The sequence below is a fragment of the Callorhinchus milii genome, unplaced genomic scaffold (assembly GCF_018977255.1).
Source record: "Callorhinchus milii isolate IMCB2004 unplaced genomic scaffold, IMCB_Cmil_1.0 Scaffold1, whole genome shotgun sequence".
Classification (NCBI taxonomy): domain Eukaryota; kingdom Metazoa; phylum Chordata; class Chondrichthyes; order Chimaeriformes; family Callorhinchidae; genus Callorhinchus; species Callorhinchus milii.
Window position 1 is genome coordinate 81,462,704 of NW_024704742.1, and position 18,969 is coordinate 81,481,672.

Genomic DNA, 18,969 nt, shown 5'->3' on the forward strand with positions numbered 1-18,969 from the left:
TACAGAATTACAACACTTTACAGTAAATCCTGTGAAGCGCTTTGAGACCTCTCCCAATGTGAAAGGCCCTGTACAAAATGTAAGGATTATTGTTATTATTCTGATGACGTACCTTGACACAGCTGACCAAGAGCTCGGTACCCTTCCTTGCAGACACAGTCGGTAACAGAGGTGCTTCCCAGTGGTGACGTTTCATTTTCCCCAGGGCAAGGCAGACATGTGCTGATGCCTCCCGGTGTTGCTTCAGGCTTGTAAGTTCCAGATGGACAAGCTAGAATAAAAAGTAATTAGATGAATGTTAGTGAACTATAATTTGGACCTTCCTTATGTTTCACTTCTTCAAGGAAACCATAATCTTTTTCTTCCATCACATTCCCCCAAGGACCACACTGAAGAAAAATGCAAAGTTGGAATCAGTAATACCTTTTATGCTTCCTACAAATAAATCTAGTAAGTGACCTGTTGGAACATTATAAAGATTTCACTGCTAAGATCTAGGAGATATGTGATTGATGCGATTTCAACAACACATCCAAAAAGACTACAGCTGGGATGAGGAAGACCCTTTGATCCATTTGATCTCATCCCTCTGTAACATCCACCCTACTGTGTTTCCATCGCAGTATCAAGTTGCTTTTTAAACAAGTCTAATGTGTTGGCCTCAACCACCCTTCTTGGCAACCTGTTCTTTGTCATTAATTACTCTCTAAGTAAATACATTCTTCATTGTATCTGCCCTGAAATTGCCCTTTACAAATCTAAACCTGTGTCCTCTTATTCTATTGTCTTGGAGCTCAGGGACTTACAAGTAGGTGCAATATGATCAGCACCACAATTAAGATATAATTTGTATCAAAAACTGAGATTCCTGACCAGTAACCCCTCTATCCATTCTTCTCAATATATTCTTAATGAAAACAACGAAAACAGGTTCACTGGGATTATTTGGGATGATTTCCAACTAGCTTCCTGGGCTGGAGAACATGGTCTCTAGGAGTTGAGCTGGCTCCAAGGTGAAGTGCTTGGCATTTCCCCATCTCTCTGATTGTTTCCTACCCAATCCTCTGCTCACCCCCTCCGTTTTGCTAACTTGGGATTGCTGCATATCCCCTACCCTCTTTGTGCCATCGGTGACCATGTTTTAACATTCTACACCCCTAGCCTCTGGGATTCCCTCCCTCAAACTCTCAGTCTCGCCACTTCTCTGTTTTTAAGTTCTACCTTGAAAGCTAACTCTTCCCCCGTGCCCAAGGCCACCATCCCCTGTCATTGTAAAGCATCCAAAATGTTACCCAAAATGAAGGGCGCTATATATAAATGCAAGTTGTTGTTGTTGTGAGGAAGCATGTGCTATACAGTGCGAGGAAGAACTCCATAATATCAAAACCAGTATGCAATAACTCCACAGAATGAGTCAATCTCAGCATAAGAGTCATTTGCTATTGTAAAATGTACCGTGTTTAACACAATTGCAATATTTTCTAAATGGCCCTGTTCTAATTACATAATAAGATTACCCTGAGGTCCTCTGTTTGGGAGCACAGTGCCAAGTTAAACGAAATTAAGTGGAGGCCGGGTATCACTTTTCCCAACATTGATGGTTCACAGCCACCCACACAGAAAGCACTTGGACTCACAATGATAGGAGGACCGGCCAACGTAAATTGAGGTAGTTGAATTTGGGATAAAGATTCTCAATTTTTTCCAGCTGTGTCTGCAGAAGTACTCCAAGTGTTCACTCTAGTTACCTCCCCAGCCATTTCTCCAGGGGTAACCCCACTAAAACTTCTGAAGAAAATTCTGTCAGAAATGTTTTATTTCTCTTGTTGGGAAAATACATTTGGCAGAATGGACAGAATGTGGCCGTTTGCCTTAAAATTCACACAAACCTGTGTTGGAATTTAAAACTCACATTGGGACTAGGTAAGTTTGGATTGTCTGAGAACCATAATAAAACCAGTAATATAAGTTGTTTTATTTCCCACCTCCTCTCTCAAACACACACAAACACACAATACTTTACGTGTCACACAATTAGCTGCCACTGCTTATTTTATAACATGCATTGCAATACTGTGTAGCGTACGTTCTTTAAACCATACAAATACATTCCTGTTCCTCCATTAGTTGTTTTGTTTAATACAAATTTTTAGCATAAGTTCTTTGTTGGCACAATATTTCTCAGTCTTACCCTTGAGACCTTTAGCTTGAAATTAAGATTGCGCAGAATATTTAAAATTCTTAAATTCAGTCTTTATGTGAAGACAGGTCATTTTAACTTGTCAGAACTTCGTAGGAGTACTGTGTTCAGTGTTGGACACTCAGTCTTAGGAAGAAGATTCTAGCCTGGGCGAATGCTGAAAAACAGTTGACTAGATTAATACCTGGGCTCAAGGATCTGAGCTATCATGAGAGACTGGGTTCCCCGGGGAATACATTCCTTAGCGAAGAGGAGATTAAGGGGTTATTTGTTTGAGGAATTTAAAATAATGTAAGGAATCTACAAGTTAGATAGAGGATAACTCTTCCCTACGGTAGAGGGATCCATTACAAAGGGCAGAGTCTTAAAATCAGAGACAAATAGTTAGAACTGAGGTCAGGAAGCATGCCTTCACATAGAGCGTTGTGGTATATAAACCCAGAGGCTTTATGATGGAATCAATAGAGATATTTAAAGGAGAGACAGACAGTTAGTTGAGAAAGGGAGGTATTAAGGGCTCTGTTTTTTAAATCAAACCCAGGCTATTGAACTCAGTTTCTCTCTCTTCCGAGGTGAGTGCTTTAACCACTAAGCTGCAGGACTTCACATGTACAATGGGATTGAGAAAGTAAACCCAGAACAATGCTTTCAGATATGCAAAGGCAACAGAATAAAGAGCACAGGTTTAGGGTTGTAAAAGGCAATATCAAGAAGATACCAGGAAGTGTTTATTTTTCCAGAGAGTAATTAGACTGGATAGTTGAGGCCAGGATGTTGGATTGATTTAAGAAGCACCTTGATGTGATGATGGGGGGATGGGTACTTGATAGGATGAGATCAAATCGGACAAATGGCCTTTTTCATCTGAACTTCTTTTGTGAATAAAACAGTGTAATTTATGAGATTCACAAATTGATTAGTGAATGCAAGCACTCCAACTACCCAGAGGTGACTCACCAGGACTCCAATCGGATGCTGATCTCAACAGCTATTTTGTGAGGCTGGATTGAGGCCAAAGGAGGCTCTTGGCACCTAGCAACGGATGGACCGGGATTGACAGAAGATTGGCTTCCAAGTAGGCTTAAAAGATCCCATTTGGATCCAGTTCCAAAACAAAGCTTGTGTGAAATGTTATGCAGAGAAAGTCAATATAATCCTATTTGCAAAAAATTGACTATATAAATTAGAAAGTACTTTTCCACGTCAATTGTTCAGGCAAATTCTGGACATTGATCCACAGTGCCTTCTGTGATTTTAATTGTAGCTGACGCTCCTTAAATGATTTCACTTTAACTTTCACTAACGTTGATCACTGCATATTTCAAGGCAATTTTGACCACCTGGTTCTAATAAACACTTGCATTGAAGCCGTTCCTGTAAGACTCCTTGTACAATGTGCTTACAATTTTTGCAGAATATTTTGCTGCGATTATGTCAAGACCGTGTTAGGTTAACGGCACTTCCATATTCCCAATTTCAGTGATAGCAACACTGGCTTTTACTTCGATAGCAAGTAACAGCCAAGTGTTGGAAGCCAGGACACGTCCCCAGTGTCCAGTTCAGAGAGCTAACAACCAGGGAATTTGTCAAATCCACAGGTGTTCTACATTTAAAATTGTTTCCTGATTATTTATGCAGCTATTCATGCAGAATGAATTCCTGATTTTCTAGGCTTTCTTTTTGTTTTCTTACATGTGTTGCACAAAAAGCTTCAGTAGGACATGCAATCAGCTTGGCCAGAATCCATTACTATAGAGGGTTGGGCAGGAGGGTGTATGGAAGAACAGTCTGACTTTAAATACAATTATTGTTTCAGTTATACTTTCCATACACTTCATTCCTGTGGAGAAAATGTTTTTTACTAGTATTCTAGAATCAGGATATGTCGCACTAGAACAACAACTTGCATTGATATAGTGCCCTTCACACAGAAGAGAGTCTCAGAGCGTTGCCTTGATTGCATGCCTGCGCACAAACCTCTCCACTACTGTCTGTGCAGGATACCGAATGTTCATCTGAGAATTCAAAACAGTATTCTTTTCTGACATGGAACATTTATACATTGAAAGAAAAGCTTGTAAGAACAAAACAGGTGTTGATACACCACAAGACGATTTGGCTAACTCAGTGGTGGCCAACTGTCACGGTCGGCCAACAAAATACATTTTCTTGATCGAATATATCTTGATTTATACCATAAATTCAAAAATATTCAATCAAGAAAACACTGAAAACACTGTACTAATTGGACACGGACTTACCTAGACTCTTGCCAATTTTTGGGAGGCAACTTCTTGATGGCCCCATGGGCCAGAACTGGCCCACTGGCCACAGGTTGGCCACAAATGGACTAACTTATTAGACAAGCCTACTGGCAGTGGCAATTACTGGGTTATTTTTCACGCCATTGAAGACATTCCACGATGGCCTTATCTGCAACACTATTTGCCTTCAATTACATAGTTTGCTAAATATAGAACAGACTTTCAACACCAGGTCAATCGTTTCCAGGCTCTGCTCCATGGCAAACCTGTAGAGGAAAGGAATATTCCACTAATGGCTCCAAAGGCACGAAGGTCCGCATGGACAGCATTCCTAAGTCATAAGAAAACAAAAACCAACCAAGATATCTGGAATGCTTTCAGTCTTGTTGTTTGTGCAATGTTCAGTCATCGGATCAAGAGACAACTAATCTGAAACCTTCAGATCATTTTAAGATGTGCATCCCTCAGAGTAATGCGAGCAGGAATACAGAAACAAGGTTTTCATAACAGGCATTTGTCAGACTGAAGGGACCAGCTGAGAATGCTGGAGAGCTAAGAAACAAACAGAGAAACTAGATATAAAACAACAACAATAACTTGCACTTATATAGCACCCTCCATGCAGGGTATTGTCTCAGAGCGCTTAACAGTGGCGGAGCCTGACTCCAAGCTGTGGGGAGAGGGAGGTGAAAAGGAAAGTTTTCAGGCAGATTTGAAAAGGGGGAGAGAGGTGGCAAAGCAGGGGAATTGAGTGTGAGTGTTCCAGAGATTCAGGGTGTAGTGGCTGAAAGCTCAACCTCCGAAAATGGGGAGGAGGTGCGAGGGATAAGCTGGAGGCCAGTGCCAGTCAAGCGGAGTTGCCGGTTGGTGGATTGAGGAGTGAGGAGGTCGGAGAGATAGGGAGTTGCCAGTGTGTGAAGGGATTTGAACACGAGTGTGAGGATCTTGAAGTCGATCCTGACCACAACTGATGAGATGTGGGTACGGAGTTTGGTCCGGGTAAGTATGTGGGTGGCAGAGTTCTGAATGAGCTGGATTTTTTGAATAGTGGAGCTGGGAAGACTGGCGAGGAGTGTGTTTGAATAATCCAGGCGGGAGGTGACATAAGCAGCAATGAGGCTTTCGGCTGCATTTGAGGTAAGGTACAATCAGAGGTGGGCAATGTGGTAGAGGTTAAAGAAGGCGGTCTGGGTCAAGGATTGGATGTGGGGAAGGAAGGACAGCTGGGGGTTGAACCGGACTTCTGGGTTGCGCACCATTTGGTGAGTGTGGGCGAGAGCCCAAGAAGGTTGAGGAGTTCAGATCCGCAGCAGTGAACCCATTGATGTGAGCCAAGGAGTATGGCTTCCAGCTTGTCTACATTCAGCTGCAGTAAGTTTGCACTGATCAAGGCCCTGACATCTGCCAGACAAGCTGATAGAACATTGGCGGACCTGGAGTTAGTACTGGAGGAGGCAAAGTAGATTTGTATGTCATCCACATACATGTGGAATTTTACTCCATCGACAAGAGAGAGCATGCAGATGAGGAAAAGAAGAGGGCCATGGATGGAGCCCTGGGGTACCCTGCAGGTGACTGTGCGGGGTCGGAAGGAGAAATCATTTGCCAAGGTGAAGTGGAGACAGTTGGTTCCGGTTGGTTACAAGGCAGTGAATCCAAATGGATTTATTAAGAAAATCGAGGTGGGGAGGGGGGTGATTGTAGTGGCAGGCCAATATGCCTTCTGATATTTGGAAGTATGTCACACTTGAATTTCACAAGAGTTTGTGTGTGTCAAGAACTCTCCAAAGGTGGATCAAGTCGGATGGAGTTCCCGGGAGTAAACTTGATAACCTTCCGGATTCCTCAATCAAATAATTCTATTTTAGATCGACCCATTTCAGACCCTATTTGTCTGCAAATACGCAGGTACTACAGTTCACAGCAAATCCTGTTACATGCTTTGAGTCATTTCGCCAACGTGAATGACAATATACAAAATGCAAGGATTATTATTATTAAAGCATCCTAATACCCTTCAGTGTAAGATTGAAAACATACTTTTCCAAACCTAAAAACAACAGCTTCCTTCCTCTAAGTGTGGATTCTGATTAATGTCCCAAAGTCCCAGAAGCACAGCTCAGCTCAATGCTGGGCTCTTTATCAAGTTTTTCATTTGCTCACTTGGTTCCCGCAGCATTGATCTCTCTCTGTGCTCTCCTTTTTCCAAGTGGTTATCTCTGCCACTCGTGACACAGACTGCATCACTACCAGGCAACCACGCTCCTATTAAAGTTCAGTCGCTCTATCAAGAGATGTGAACCACTTCTCTCCAAATCCATTAGCTGTCCTTGCCAAGATCATCCATGCTTCATGCCAGACTGAACCAGATCCACACACAGGAGTTACTGCCAGTAACAATTCCAAGCCTATTAGTTTCCTGTAGAGAGCCCAGGGGACACTGAGCTGTGAGTGATTCCTATCACAATTGTTTTCCAAAGTTTTGTAAAGATTTAATGCTTTTAGCTTAAGCGTTCCTTCAGGGAAATAACTGGAATTCAAGAATCAACAAGTGTGATTGAAATAAGAAAATGTTTTAAAATTGGTACAAGATATTATATAGAATTGGTTCAAGTTATTATATATATTTTAATATTATATATAGTAATATTGGAAATACCTGTATTTAGTACGACACTGCATTCAATTCTGTAAGTGAATATTTCTAATGAACCAAAACCCTATGTAATATTCCCCCAGTGTTGTGTGAAGACCCAAAGTGAACTGTGGAAAATAGAATAAAAATGTCAGACTGTTTTCCAATAACAGGAGACATTCAAGTCTCCCTGATTTCTATGCAAAATGCTGGTACAGCTAAAACTTGTAGTAATCAAGAAAGAGGCTACTGAAGTCATTCAAAATAACTAAGCCTGCCAATTGTAAATTCATGACAGGATACTGTTGGAGTTTAACCAGCTAAAGCCACTTAACTTGCCATTGACAGTTATGTCTGGCAAGCATCCCGCTACTTGTTCAGATAAAGCCACCCTATCCATTAGGCCTTTGGCTTGCAGGATTAACAGGAGTCAAGTGTAAGGATCCCTGCCCCCAGTCACTGTTCTGCCCTCTATGTCCGGCCGATAAGCCAGACTGGCTGTCCTTTCATTAGTAGTGCCCTGGAATACTGCATACCCACCTGGCTCAGAAACTGAACTACTGAGACCACCACAGAGGATTGACTCGATTCCCTTATTCTGTTGCTAAACATGTCAACTTGCAGCCAGTTCATCCCCAAGGAGACCGCACCTCCCTCCCAAACGCAAGAGGAACAGTTTATCTCATTTTTGAGAAAGTTTGATTCTGTTAATAGCACAAATGCATGAGTTTGGCTATGTTGACAACCAAAGGTCAATTTGGTTGCATTTGTTTTTTGTCTTTTCATTAAAAAGCAGTAGCGGCAAAGGGTGCAAGATGTTTGTCTGCTGGTCATAAATCTTAAAAGAGATGAAAGTACACAGCTGGGCTTCATGTATTGATCAGTTCTCTGCTCCATAGTCCAGCATGAAGCACACTAGAATGTTCACTGCCACGACATCAGTCCTCAGAGAAGTCAGTGTCACATTTGAATTCAGAGTTATTAAATCATTTAGACATTTAGCCTGAGGAACAGACCTCAAATTCTTCAAGAACCACAGGAAGCAACAGCTTCCGAAGGATACTAAAATGTAGTTACATGGAGCAATACAGCACAGAAGCAGGCCATTTGGCCCACCCAGTCCATGCCAGTGTTTATACTCTGTGCTATTCCCCTCACCTACATTCCTCTATTCCCTTCTCTCTCTCATGTATGCATTGCATTTTCACTTAAATACATTAATGTTATTTGCTTCAACCTCAGCTTCTGGCAGTGAGTTCCATATTCTCACCCCCTCTATGAGAACTTCCTCCTAAATTCCTTATTAAATCTCCGATTGGCTATTTTGTATTTATGCCCTCTAGTTATGGACTCACCAACAAGTGAGCCTATTATATCAACATCCACACTATATATATTTAAAAATGTGCAATATCATCCATGCAATCTATATGCTGTCTTATTGAAATGTATATTGGACAATGCAGTGCAGACATTGAACTGTTCTTCTCTATAGATAAATACAAACCTTATTTCTCGCCTCAGCAGATCAAGCAATGAATTGCTCCTCAGCTGAACAAATGTGCAACTAAAAGTGTGGTAAGTGAGGTATGTGATTACTTATTTTTCAATGCACAAATTGGCTTCCGTGTTTGCCTACAAAAACAGTCACAGTAAAATTCCTTTGAAGTGCTTGGAGACATCTCAACGATGTGCAAAGGTACTAAATCAAATGCAATAATTATTCTTATTTTATTGGAATCTTTCTTAAGATCGCGTGATGCAGACCTATGATTCTTTCGATTTATGGCCCTAAGAGTTAGGCCACCTTCCCAATGCCACAATCTTTCCTGAAACAAAATTTTGCATCCTGCCAAAGAACCCAATGTGGTGTTACTGTAATTGACTGACTGACTGACTTATTTACCTGCCCGTACAACTCCGTTCCTCTGGCTCCGGTCTGCTCCACATTCCCCGCCCTAACATTGGTGGCCGGGCCTTCAACCTCTCAGCCCGTAGGCTCTGGAACTCCATCCCCCAGTGCCTTTGCCTTGCTTCTTCCCTTTCCTCCTTCAAGGCCGGTCTCAAGACCTTTCTCTTTGACCGTGCCTTCAGCTTCCCTCTCGACTCTCTACCCCTTCCTCGCTCCCTCCATTCCCCTCACCCTGACCATTTCCCCCTTGCTTGGCTTTATCTGAACAAGTAGCGGTCCCGACCCAACTGTCCAGTGCCTTGGGATGTCCTCCCGAAGTGAAAGGCGCTCTATAAATGAAATCTTGTTGTTGTTGTTGTGAATGAATCCATTTCAGCCATCAAGTGAGGAGAGACCTCCAATGATGACTAAGGAATTCAAAGAAATTAAGGTACATCCTACGAGATAGCACATATCTCAGGTAATGTTTTTGCTTAAAAGGAGAGAGTAGAAAGTGGTTTCTTTGTGGTTCTTTAGAACAACAACATATTACAACATGGAAGGAAGCCATTTGGCCTATGGTGTCTTTGCCAGCTCTCTCAAAGTGTAGAATACTTTTTGGTCTTTTATGCCTTAAATGATATAATTATCTAAACTTAACTCTAACATATAGAACCCATTACCTCCAGGTTAGTGTGCATTAAACGTTAATACACATTTACCTTGTAGAAACCTACAGCAAGAAGTTGCATTTCTATAGTGCCCTTCACTCGGGGTAGCATCTCGGAGCTTGACACTGAGCCAGGGAGAGAGGGGAGGTGACCTTAGGCCCGATTGAAGAGGAAGGCTTTCAGTTGTGATTTGAAGATGGGTAAGGAGGAGGCAAGGTAGAGGGATTGAGGTAGAGAATTCCATAGTTTCGGGGCATAGTAGCTGAAAGCACAAACGCCAATGGAGGGAGCAAGGGAAGGCAAGAGGCCGGTGTCAGCCGAGTGGAGGCGGCAGATGATGGAATTGGGTGGAAGCAAGTTGGAAAGGTAGGAAGGTGTCAGGGCTTCAAATTATTTGTCCCTGAGTGTGATGATCTTGAAATTGGTACAATTTGTAATAGGGACCCACTGGAGCTTGGCAAGAACTGGGATGCTGGGGATATGGAATTTGGTGCAGGTGAGTATCCAGGTGGCTTAGTTTTGAATAAATTGGATTTCATGAATAATAATGATCCCTGCATTTTGATATATCACCTTTCACATCGTCAAGCTGTTTCAAAGCTTCACAGGATTGCATTGACTGTGTACTTTGTGAGCAAAATGTGGCAGTCAGTTGCATACAACAGGGTCCCACAAACAGCCATGGAGTGAATAGCCAATTTTATTTGGGGGATTATTGCCAGGACACTGGGAAAACTTCCTTCACTTTTGAAATAGTGGCACGAAAACCAGGCAGATGGGACCTTGGTTTAACGTCTCATCTGAAGGATGGCACCTCTGACAATGCAGCCCACCCCAACCACTGCATAGTATTGTCAGCTTAGATTATGTGATTCCAAGCTGGGGAGACCGGTGAAGAGGGCACTGAATAATCGAGGCAAGATCGGGACGATACGACCCTGGAAGTTAAGTAGTTCTTTCCTGGCATTTTGTAAAAATGGTGCTTTAAAAAAATCAAGATGGAGTAAAATTTAGTTAATAAAAGCATCCTTCAATGACAACAAGATTACATTTGTATAGCGCCTTTCACGTCAGGAGGATGTCCCAAGGAGCTGGACAGTGTACAGCATTTCATTCAATACTGTAACAACACTGAGATTTTGTTTGTTTGAGCAGCAAGATTTATTGCAAATGCTTCTGCATTCCTGACCCTCTTCCACTAATTCCAGATCTAAGCACAAGTATTTTAAGCATTTAATGTCAGAACTGTTTATTTACCATTGGTCGTTTTGAAGGCAACTTATAAACATAATGCCAACATCATTCTTCCCTGACAAGTCATACAGGAAGGCAGTGAAACATTGGGACCCTTTAACTCATTGAAAAGATTTTGAAACAGACTGCAGCTGGTTCTCTGGTCAGAGTCAGTGACAAGACAACAGGGGGCACATTCTAAATCACTTTCCCCTCCCTCCCCAGAAATTTAGCTGGTAAGAGTCTGAAATGAGCCACAACCAAACAATGAACATTATGGATTCAGTCGACCAGCTCAGCTGCACTTTTCATTAAATTTGAGGGCAGCGGTGGTTTACAGTTTGAAGGGTTTGTGCGGAGAAAAAGCGGCCAAAATGAATATTAATGAAAAGGTTATAGATGGAATCTCTGGGCAAAACGTGGACTGCACGATTTACACCAAAGATGGTAACTAGCACGTCGCCATGGAGACTAAAAAAGGGGTATCTCGGGGGGGAACGTCCCCATATATTTGTGACCGAAATGATTATTTTAAAAATGGAAATAAGATGAAAAGGATCTCCATTCATGAGGCAAACCTCATTATTGACTATCCAGTCAGTATTGCTGGTGGCGATGTAAAAACACATACCAAAGAACAGGATTGTCTAAATTTCTGCCTGTTCAGGGGCACTTTTTAAAATAAATATTCTTTGAAGCGCTTTGAGACGTCGAGAAGACGTGAAAAGTGCTATATCAAATGCAAGGATTATTATTATTATTAAATTGTGTGCCCTGAATTGGTGGCAATTTAGGGCACACAGTTCCATCTTGTCTTATCCTTAAGACCATCTTGTTTTAAAATTTAAGATGATCCAGAATTGTGGAAAATTCCTAAATTTACTGTTAATTTGCAAACTGGCTTTCTTTAAGAAAGTAAAAGACAGAATTTCAAGTATTTTCTACAATTCTGCACAATTTCAAATTCTTGAAATAAAATTGTCCTACAAGCTAAGACCAGATAGAATTTGGGGCTATTAATACCCAATTGTACTGAAGTACAGGTGGGCTTCCCATACTTGGCAGATAACATTTATGTCAGCCTGACTTAGTACTCCTACAAAAGTCAAACAGTTGTCGTACTTGGAACTCATAGAGTTTAGGCTGACACTCCAAGGCATTGCTGGGGGTGCACTTCATTGTCAGAGGTGCTATCCTTTGGATGGAGATGTTAAAATAAGGTCCTGTTTGTCTGCTCAAATGGACATTAAAGATCCTGTGACACTGTTTGACAAAAGAAAGTAATCCTCCAAGTAGAAATTGCTGTTTGTAGGGCATTGCTATGGAAATTGGCTGCTGCATTTGCCTACAAATACACAGTCATTACACTTTACGATGTATCCTGTGAAGCGCTTGAGACATCCTCTTGACACTATATCAAATACAAGGATTAGTAGAACATCTGGCTAAGATCACAGATGTCAATCTACGCAATGAGTATCTTATATTCCCATTTTAGGAAGGAGGAAATGGAGGAGAGCAAGAGGGAAAGAGAGAAAACAAGAGAAATGGGAAGGAAGGAGGAGAGAGGGAAAGAGGACGATAAGGGTCAATTTTGAAAGTGTGAATGGATGAACTTTCTGGAGCTTTTTTCAACAGTCTGTTGGGCTCAGGGAGTGAGTGCATGTGCATTGCCTCCCCTGGGAGATAGAAAGGTGGAGTGGTTTCCATGGTAGGGTGGATTTTCCGTGGGAAGGAGTAGACGTGATGGTATGAGCAGCTTTCTCTCATTCATGCTTTCCCCTGTTCTTATCAAACAAGTGCACCTCAGCGTGTCCACAAGCTACATTCACAATCTGAAAATCAGTTATGAAATAATAGCCATGCTTTTGGGAGGGCTTGCTGCCTCATTTCACAATATTCCAGGAATCTAAGACAAAGCACGCTGCACTGCAGACTGAGCAGATTGAAAACATCTGGGGGAAATCACAGTGCAGTTTATTTGTTTTACAAGCGAGGGCAGAAGCCAGTCAATTTCTGTAAACTTGCCGAAGTGCAAGCACATGCTCTGGATGTGGCTGGGGAATATAAAAATAACAAATAGCCCAGTTAAACACTGAGTAAACCTTTCTAGAGCCCACGCACACCTTTGAAATAATGCACTATCCTATTCCTAACAAAGAAGAAGTATAAATCAGTAACTGCAAAGTTTACCAGCATGAAGCTCCGGGTAAGTTTCACACTGCTTAACCACTTGGGACCACCCTGACTGTGAGTGCTTTAGCTCACAGATTTGAAGACATGTCTACACCTTCATGTCTCATTGATCAGCCAGACAGGTTGGTCAACCATCAATCATGCCTTTGATTACTACCTACCTGGCTTTACCAGGCACTTCTCCACAGAATCAGTTCTAACCCAAGAAGACGCAGTTTACCTCTTCCAACCCCTCCCACATCCCAAAGAAGATATAGTTAAACATAGTTCTTGCTTTATTATCCTTTCAAGGGTGATGGAGTGATAGGATCCTTCTGGTCTCAGCAGATTGAGAACAAAAATGGATGATAAACTTTAAAAGTGAATATTCTACTGTTGTTATCCAAATGTGGCTGATAGGTTGACCGCTTCATATCTTAACCAGAGGAAAGGTTAAACTGAGATCTTGTCTGCCTTTTGAGATGTACATCCCATGGTACTATTCAAGATCAGAAGGGAGTTTCACCCGGTGTCCTGGCCAACGATTCCCCAAATAAAAATCGGTCATTCATTTCACTACTATTTGTTGTAGGACATTGATGTACACAATTGGGCTGCCACATTTCACCATCAAATACAGTCACTACACTTCACAGCAAATTCACACTACACTTCACAGCAAAAATTCACAGCAAAAAGTGTTTTGGGATGTCGTACTGATGTGAATGGCATGATACAAGGACTAATGTTATTACCCAAAACTTTTAAATTTCCAGGAAAGTGGAATTCAATGGGATTTGGAATCTGTTCAGAGCTGCAGTTTAAAGATTGCCACGGCTTAGAGTAATGGGATCTTGTTATTGAGAACACAACTAAGATAATCACAAGAAGAGCGAAAGAACAGAATATTTTTCACACAGAGAATTTTGGGGATGGGAATACTCTGCAAGTAAGGTGGTAGACGGAGAGCCCTTTGTGTGTTTCAAGAGGAAAGTAGATGGGTGTATGAAGGATAAAACCTTAAAGGGGAGATAAGGCAGATAATGGGATTAAATGAACAAACTTCAGTCTCTAACTCAACAACAACAACAACTCTAACTCAGCTGCTCACTGTGGGCAAAATTCATCAATTATCCATGGACTGCTCTGGAGCATTTCATCCTAAATAAAACTAACAGTCAAATATATGCTACATACTTATCAAAAACAAAAAATCAAAATGGACATTTGGTCCAATCTGTACTACCAACATTTCTTCTAGTACCTCAGAGAATAGAAATTAATTTTGCTGATAAAAAATGATTTTAATTGCCAATATAAGTATAGTGGAGTCCCATTATTATCCATAAAATCCCAACCAGCATTATAACTGGTTAAATTGCTGGGCAGCAAGACAAAACATTGTCTGGCACAGAGAAAGTAAAAAAAGACGACTTCCAGGTCATCGAGTTGCTGCCGATATCATTTCCTGCATTCTATGCGTGTGGAATACGCAGGAAGCTTTAGTCAATTTTATTTGGGGCATTGTTGGCCAGAACACCTGGAGAAACTCCCTTCTCTGTTTAAATAGTATGAGGATCTCTAATGTCTGCCTGAATAGGCAGATGAGACATCATCAACAACAACTTGAATTTATATAGCGCCCTCCACGCCGGACGGCGTCTCAGAGCGCTTTACAGTAACGCATCCTGGCGCCGAGCCTGGGGGAGGGGGAAGAAGGTGACCAAAGCAGCGGTTGAAGAGAAAGGTCTTCAGCAGAGACCTGAAAATAGGAAGAGAGGGGACGAGGCGAAGGGAGTGAGGAAGGGCATTCCAGACCCTCGGGGGTAGTGGCTGAAGGCAGGGTTGCCGAGGGTGGAGCGGAGGACTTGTAGGACGAGGAGAACATCAGTTGAACATCTCATTCAAACAGTACCTGCAAAAGTGTAGTGCTCCTCCAGCATGATATAATCTAGTTTAGCCTAGACTATGAGCTATTGATTTCATGTCAAATTTGTACACGACAGCCACATGGTTTTGCTTTTCTGGTAGAATTTATCTCCCAAGTGCTCATTGATAGGATAAATGCAGGTCTGGAGATTGATCTCAAGAGGAAGTCTGGACAATTTTATTCCTCGACATGCAACAACAGTACAACTGACTAACTTTTCACTTTTAGAAAAGTTGAACCAACTTTTGGTAATTTTGCACTTTTGGAAAACCTTTTTATTTGGTGGACTGTTGGCCAGGGCAGGGATTAAAAGATCTGCCAAGATTTAATATACTGCTGGAACAGACTTGCTCTGAAATGTCTCTACCTGTTCTTGTGCTTTACTAAATTCCTATATTCAACAATGAGCTGAAAGTTCTGCCGCTCTAAGCTATGATGAATTATTCAATGAAGTGCAATGTCCTGCAGCTTACTCACATGGTGACAGACACTTGGGAAATGTTCCCATCTCAGAAGCCAGAACTATTTATTAACCATTTTCAATGTAAAATAAAATCCCGAACTAGGAAATGGAGGAATATGAATAGTTAATTCCCATGTGAGAAAAACATTACAACAGACTTGTGTTCCTTGTTAACTTTCTGACCCAGAGCAGGCGAATACCTTCACAAGGGAGCATGACTGGAGAAATGGGAACAGAGGGATTTCCGCAATTTTTATTTTACTCCAGGAATTCAGCCCATTTTATGCTGAAACGGGGTCTTCCAAGTTCTATAGACTTAGTAGGAGCTCGTGAGAAGCTACTGACACATTCATAGATTTCAGATAACATACACATTCAGATAAAGGCATTGATGGGCATCTAGACATAGTACTGCTTGGTCTGCTCTGATTGTGATAAGATGTTTTTTTCTCTGGTTTTCGGACAGATTCGCTGCTAGATATTCTTTCTGGGATGGGGAGTGGGGGGAATCAAGCTGCTTTTTTGTTTGTACTTACTGAAGCAGCAGTAGAAATCCTGTCATTGTTCAGACTTTGCTGACCGCTCACCATTGCTGAATGAAGCCCTTAGTTAGCGTCTCCCAACTGGCTGACTCCAGGTCCAAGGGAGTTTTAAGATTTAATTTTAAAGAATCTTTTATTTCATAGAGCACCTTTAACATCAGCAAGTCGTCTCAATCCACTTCACAACATTTACTGTAAAGTGCAGTTGTTATTCCTGCATCGACTGGCCCACAGGTATGACCTTCACCTCCTCTTTCTCTCCACCGGACTATTGTTTGATTCAAAGGGACAGCAGATGCCATTAAAGGTGCCGGCCATGGAAAGTGCTGTTTCCCAGGATTCAGGCTTAGTTCAACAGGAGTCAAATGCCATTGAATGGCCTATACTGCAATTTTCAACAATGCAATCATTCTCACTGATAACACTATACTTTGCAAGTTTCACTTCTCCCACTATCATGTCTGTGCTGGTGCTCATTCATCTATCGGAGCTTAATTTAATATCATTATAATTAATAAAAATCCTTCCATTTGATATAGCGCCTTATCACATCGTTGAGATGTCTCAAAAGTGCTTTACAGAATATATTATAAAGTGGATTGACTGTATTTTGTGGGAGAAACACAGCAGCCCAATTGAAACAGCAGTGTCTCACAAATAGTCGTGGATTGAGAGGCCAATTTTTTTTGAGGGTTTATTTCCCCTGGAAAGCAATCTGCCAATCAACTAACAACCGAATTCCTACTTACTGCTAGGTAAACAGAGGCACTTGGATTAAGAACACTTGCCTAAGCTTTCACCCCTCCCTGGAATTGAACTCGGGTCCTCTCGCTTGCAAGGCGAGTACGCTAACCACCATGCTATGGGGCTCCATGCTAAGCTTTGGGACTACCCTCTCCTGCTCCTTCCCCATAGCATTTAATAATACCTTTTCATATTTCGTAATGCACAAAGTAAACAGATGGCCAAGAGATAGACAATTTCTGCTATAATATTCCCCGTTACAGGCATATGAGCAAACCTTCTCCAAAGGATTAGTATCCCCTGAAAATCAATGGCATTCTAATTTAGATCCAACTTTTTTGTCTTCGTTCTGGACGCATTAATAATAAATTCCATGAAAATAAAGCTGGTCTCATATGTCACAAAGTTCAGTGTTGTTACTAAAACGTAAATGTGTTGTTAATAATCCTCTGGCATTCTTTTTTAATAAAATATCCATTCCTTAGAGAGGCATAAAATAAGTTACCTCATGTGTTGTTTAGAGTTAACTTTCTCTTTTTAAGACTTTTGCCCTGACCTATAGGCTGTGAGTTGTAATTTGCACGGTTCAAGCAAAAGTTTAATGTGTTTTGCAGAACTATTGATTTGTCTGCTGCCTGCACAGACTCTCTGTGTGAAGCAAGTCAAAGGCAAAGCTTCAATTTTTTTAGACCCATAGCAATGGTCATTTCTCTGTGATGTAAACATCGTTTCCTGACTCAATCTGAGTTAAGTCAGCAACAATGGCAATGTTAAAAATCTTCGGACGGTCTTCGAGCCCAATTATTGTGCCACAGCCATTCTTCAGTAATAAACAGATAGGGAGAAATTCCATCTACCAAATTCTGAAGGCTCTGAAATGGTCCATAAACAGATTAAATTCAGACCTAGGTGCAATTTGTCTCCACGCATGTTCTGATATTTCTTAACCGATTTGGAACACATTAGATCTGTTGCGAAGTGTTGCATTTTTAACCCTATCATTTACATCCGTGACATTTCCTGATTTGCTCTGTGTCCAATATGTTCTACACTAACATTAACACTTTGCAGGATGTGACACCTGCCTGCTGTCCCATCCTTCAAGTTACAGAGACAGCATTCACACGGTCTCAAATGGTATTGCTTTCCTCCAAAATAATGTATGACTTTACAAAGCAGGAGTTTCTGTGCTTTTAATACCTGAATGAGGTTACCATTTTATTATGAACTAGCAATAAACCTTAATTCATTGTTATATTTCCTTTAACATTTAAGTAGATATATCAAAGCCATTCCAGCGCACGCCAACAGACCACAAGGGTCAGTCTGAATTTCATACACAGATCAGCTTGCAGATCGTTCCACTGTTTAGCATAAAAGAGATAACATTTTATTTTCAAACAAAAGTTTGCATAGGTCTGTCACATGTATGTGAGGGGTACATGTTAAAGAAAAAATGCATGCTGCAGGCCAGTGGTGGCCAATTTGTGGCCCATGGGCTACTTCTGGCCTGCGAAGCTGTCAAGAAGCGTCTCCCAAACATTCGCACAACTCTAGGTAAGTCGGTGTTTGATCATTAGTGTGTTTTCATTTTTTTCCTGATTGCACCTTTCTTGAATCATGGCATAAATCAAGAAATATTTAATCAAGAAAATTTATTTTGTTGTCCGACCATAAAGGTTATCCATTACTGCTGTACACAATACTAGTGCACCCATTTGTATACATAGAAAGCACACACAAGGAGGAAAGTACGTGCACACATGCTTGAATGTCCATGAACGTTCCTTGTGTGCATGCATATGGGTGTGCATGATTTTGTTCTGTAAATACTGTAGTAATGTTATGGCTGCCTGAATAATTACTGGTAGTTGGCAAGTTCTGCATCGCTAATATATCAGTCCAGACTTGGAATAGCGTTTGTAACAAGCCTGGAAAAATGGAAAGTTAGGTCAGGGATTCTGAGCACATAGTCTGTGGAGACAAATTACAAGCCTCATCTGGTCAATTTTATAATTCTTTTTTGAGTTGATGCAGTTTGGCTTTCAGCTCGCACAAGTAAACTGTGTCCACCATGTCCTGACATTTGACTCGTGAAACTTTTGACCCTTGACATAGAATTGGCTCTTGGTTTGCATCTCTGAGTCCAAAGATCTTTGGTTCCTATCAATCTATGCTTCTAAAAATAAAGAACTATGACCAAAACAAACATATTACATTG

At 41.3% G+C, this 18,969-nt stretch overlaps 1 protein-coding gene across 1 annotated transcript in view; it reads right to left on the minus strand.

Moving 5' to 3' along the window:
- svep1 (sushi, von Willebrand factor type A, EGF and pentraxin domain containing 1) overlaps window positions 1–18,969 on the minus strand; it is a 114,143-nt gene that overhangs the window by 75,447 nt on the left and 19,727 nt on the right. The window contains exon 4 of the mRNA XM_042345914.1: window positions 113–271. Within this exon, the coding sequence (XP_042201848.1) occupies window positions 113–271 (159 nt within the window). The remainder of the gene's footprint in view (window positions 1–112; window positions 272–18,969) is intronic.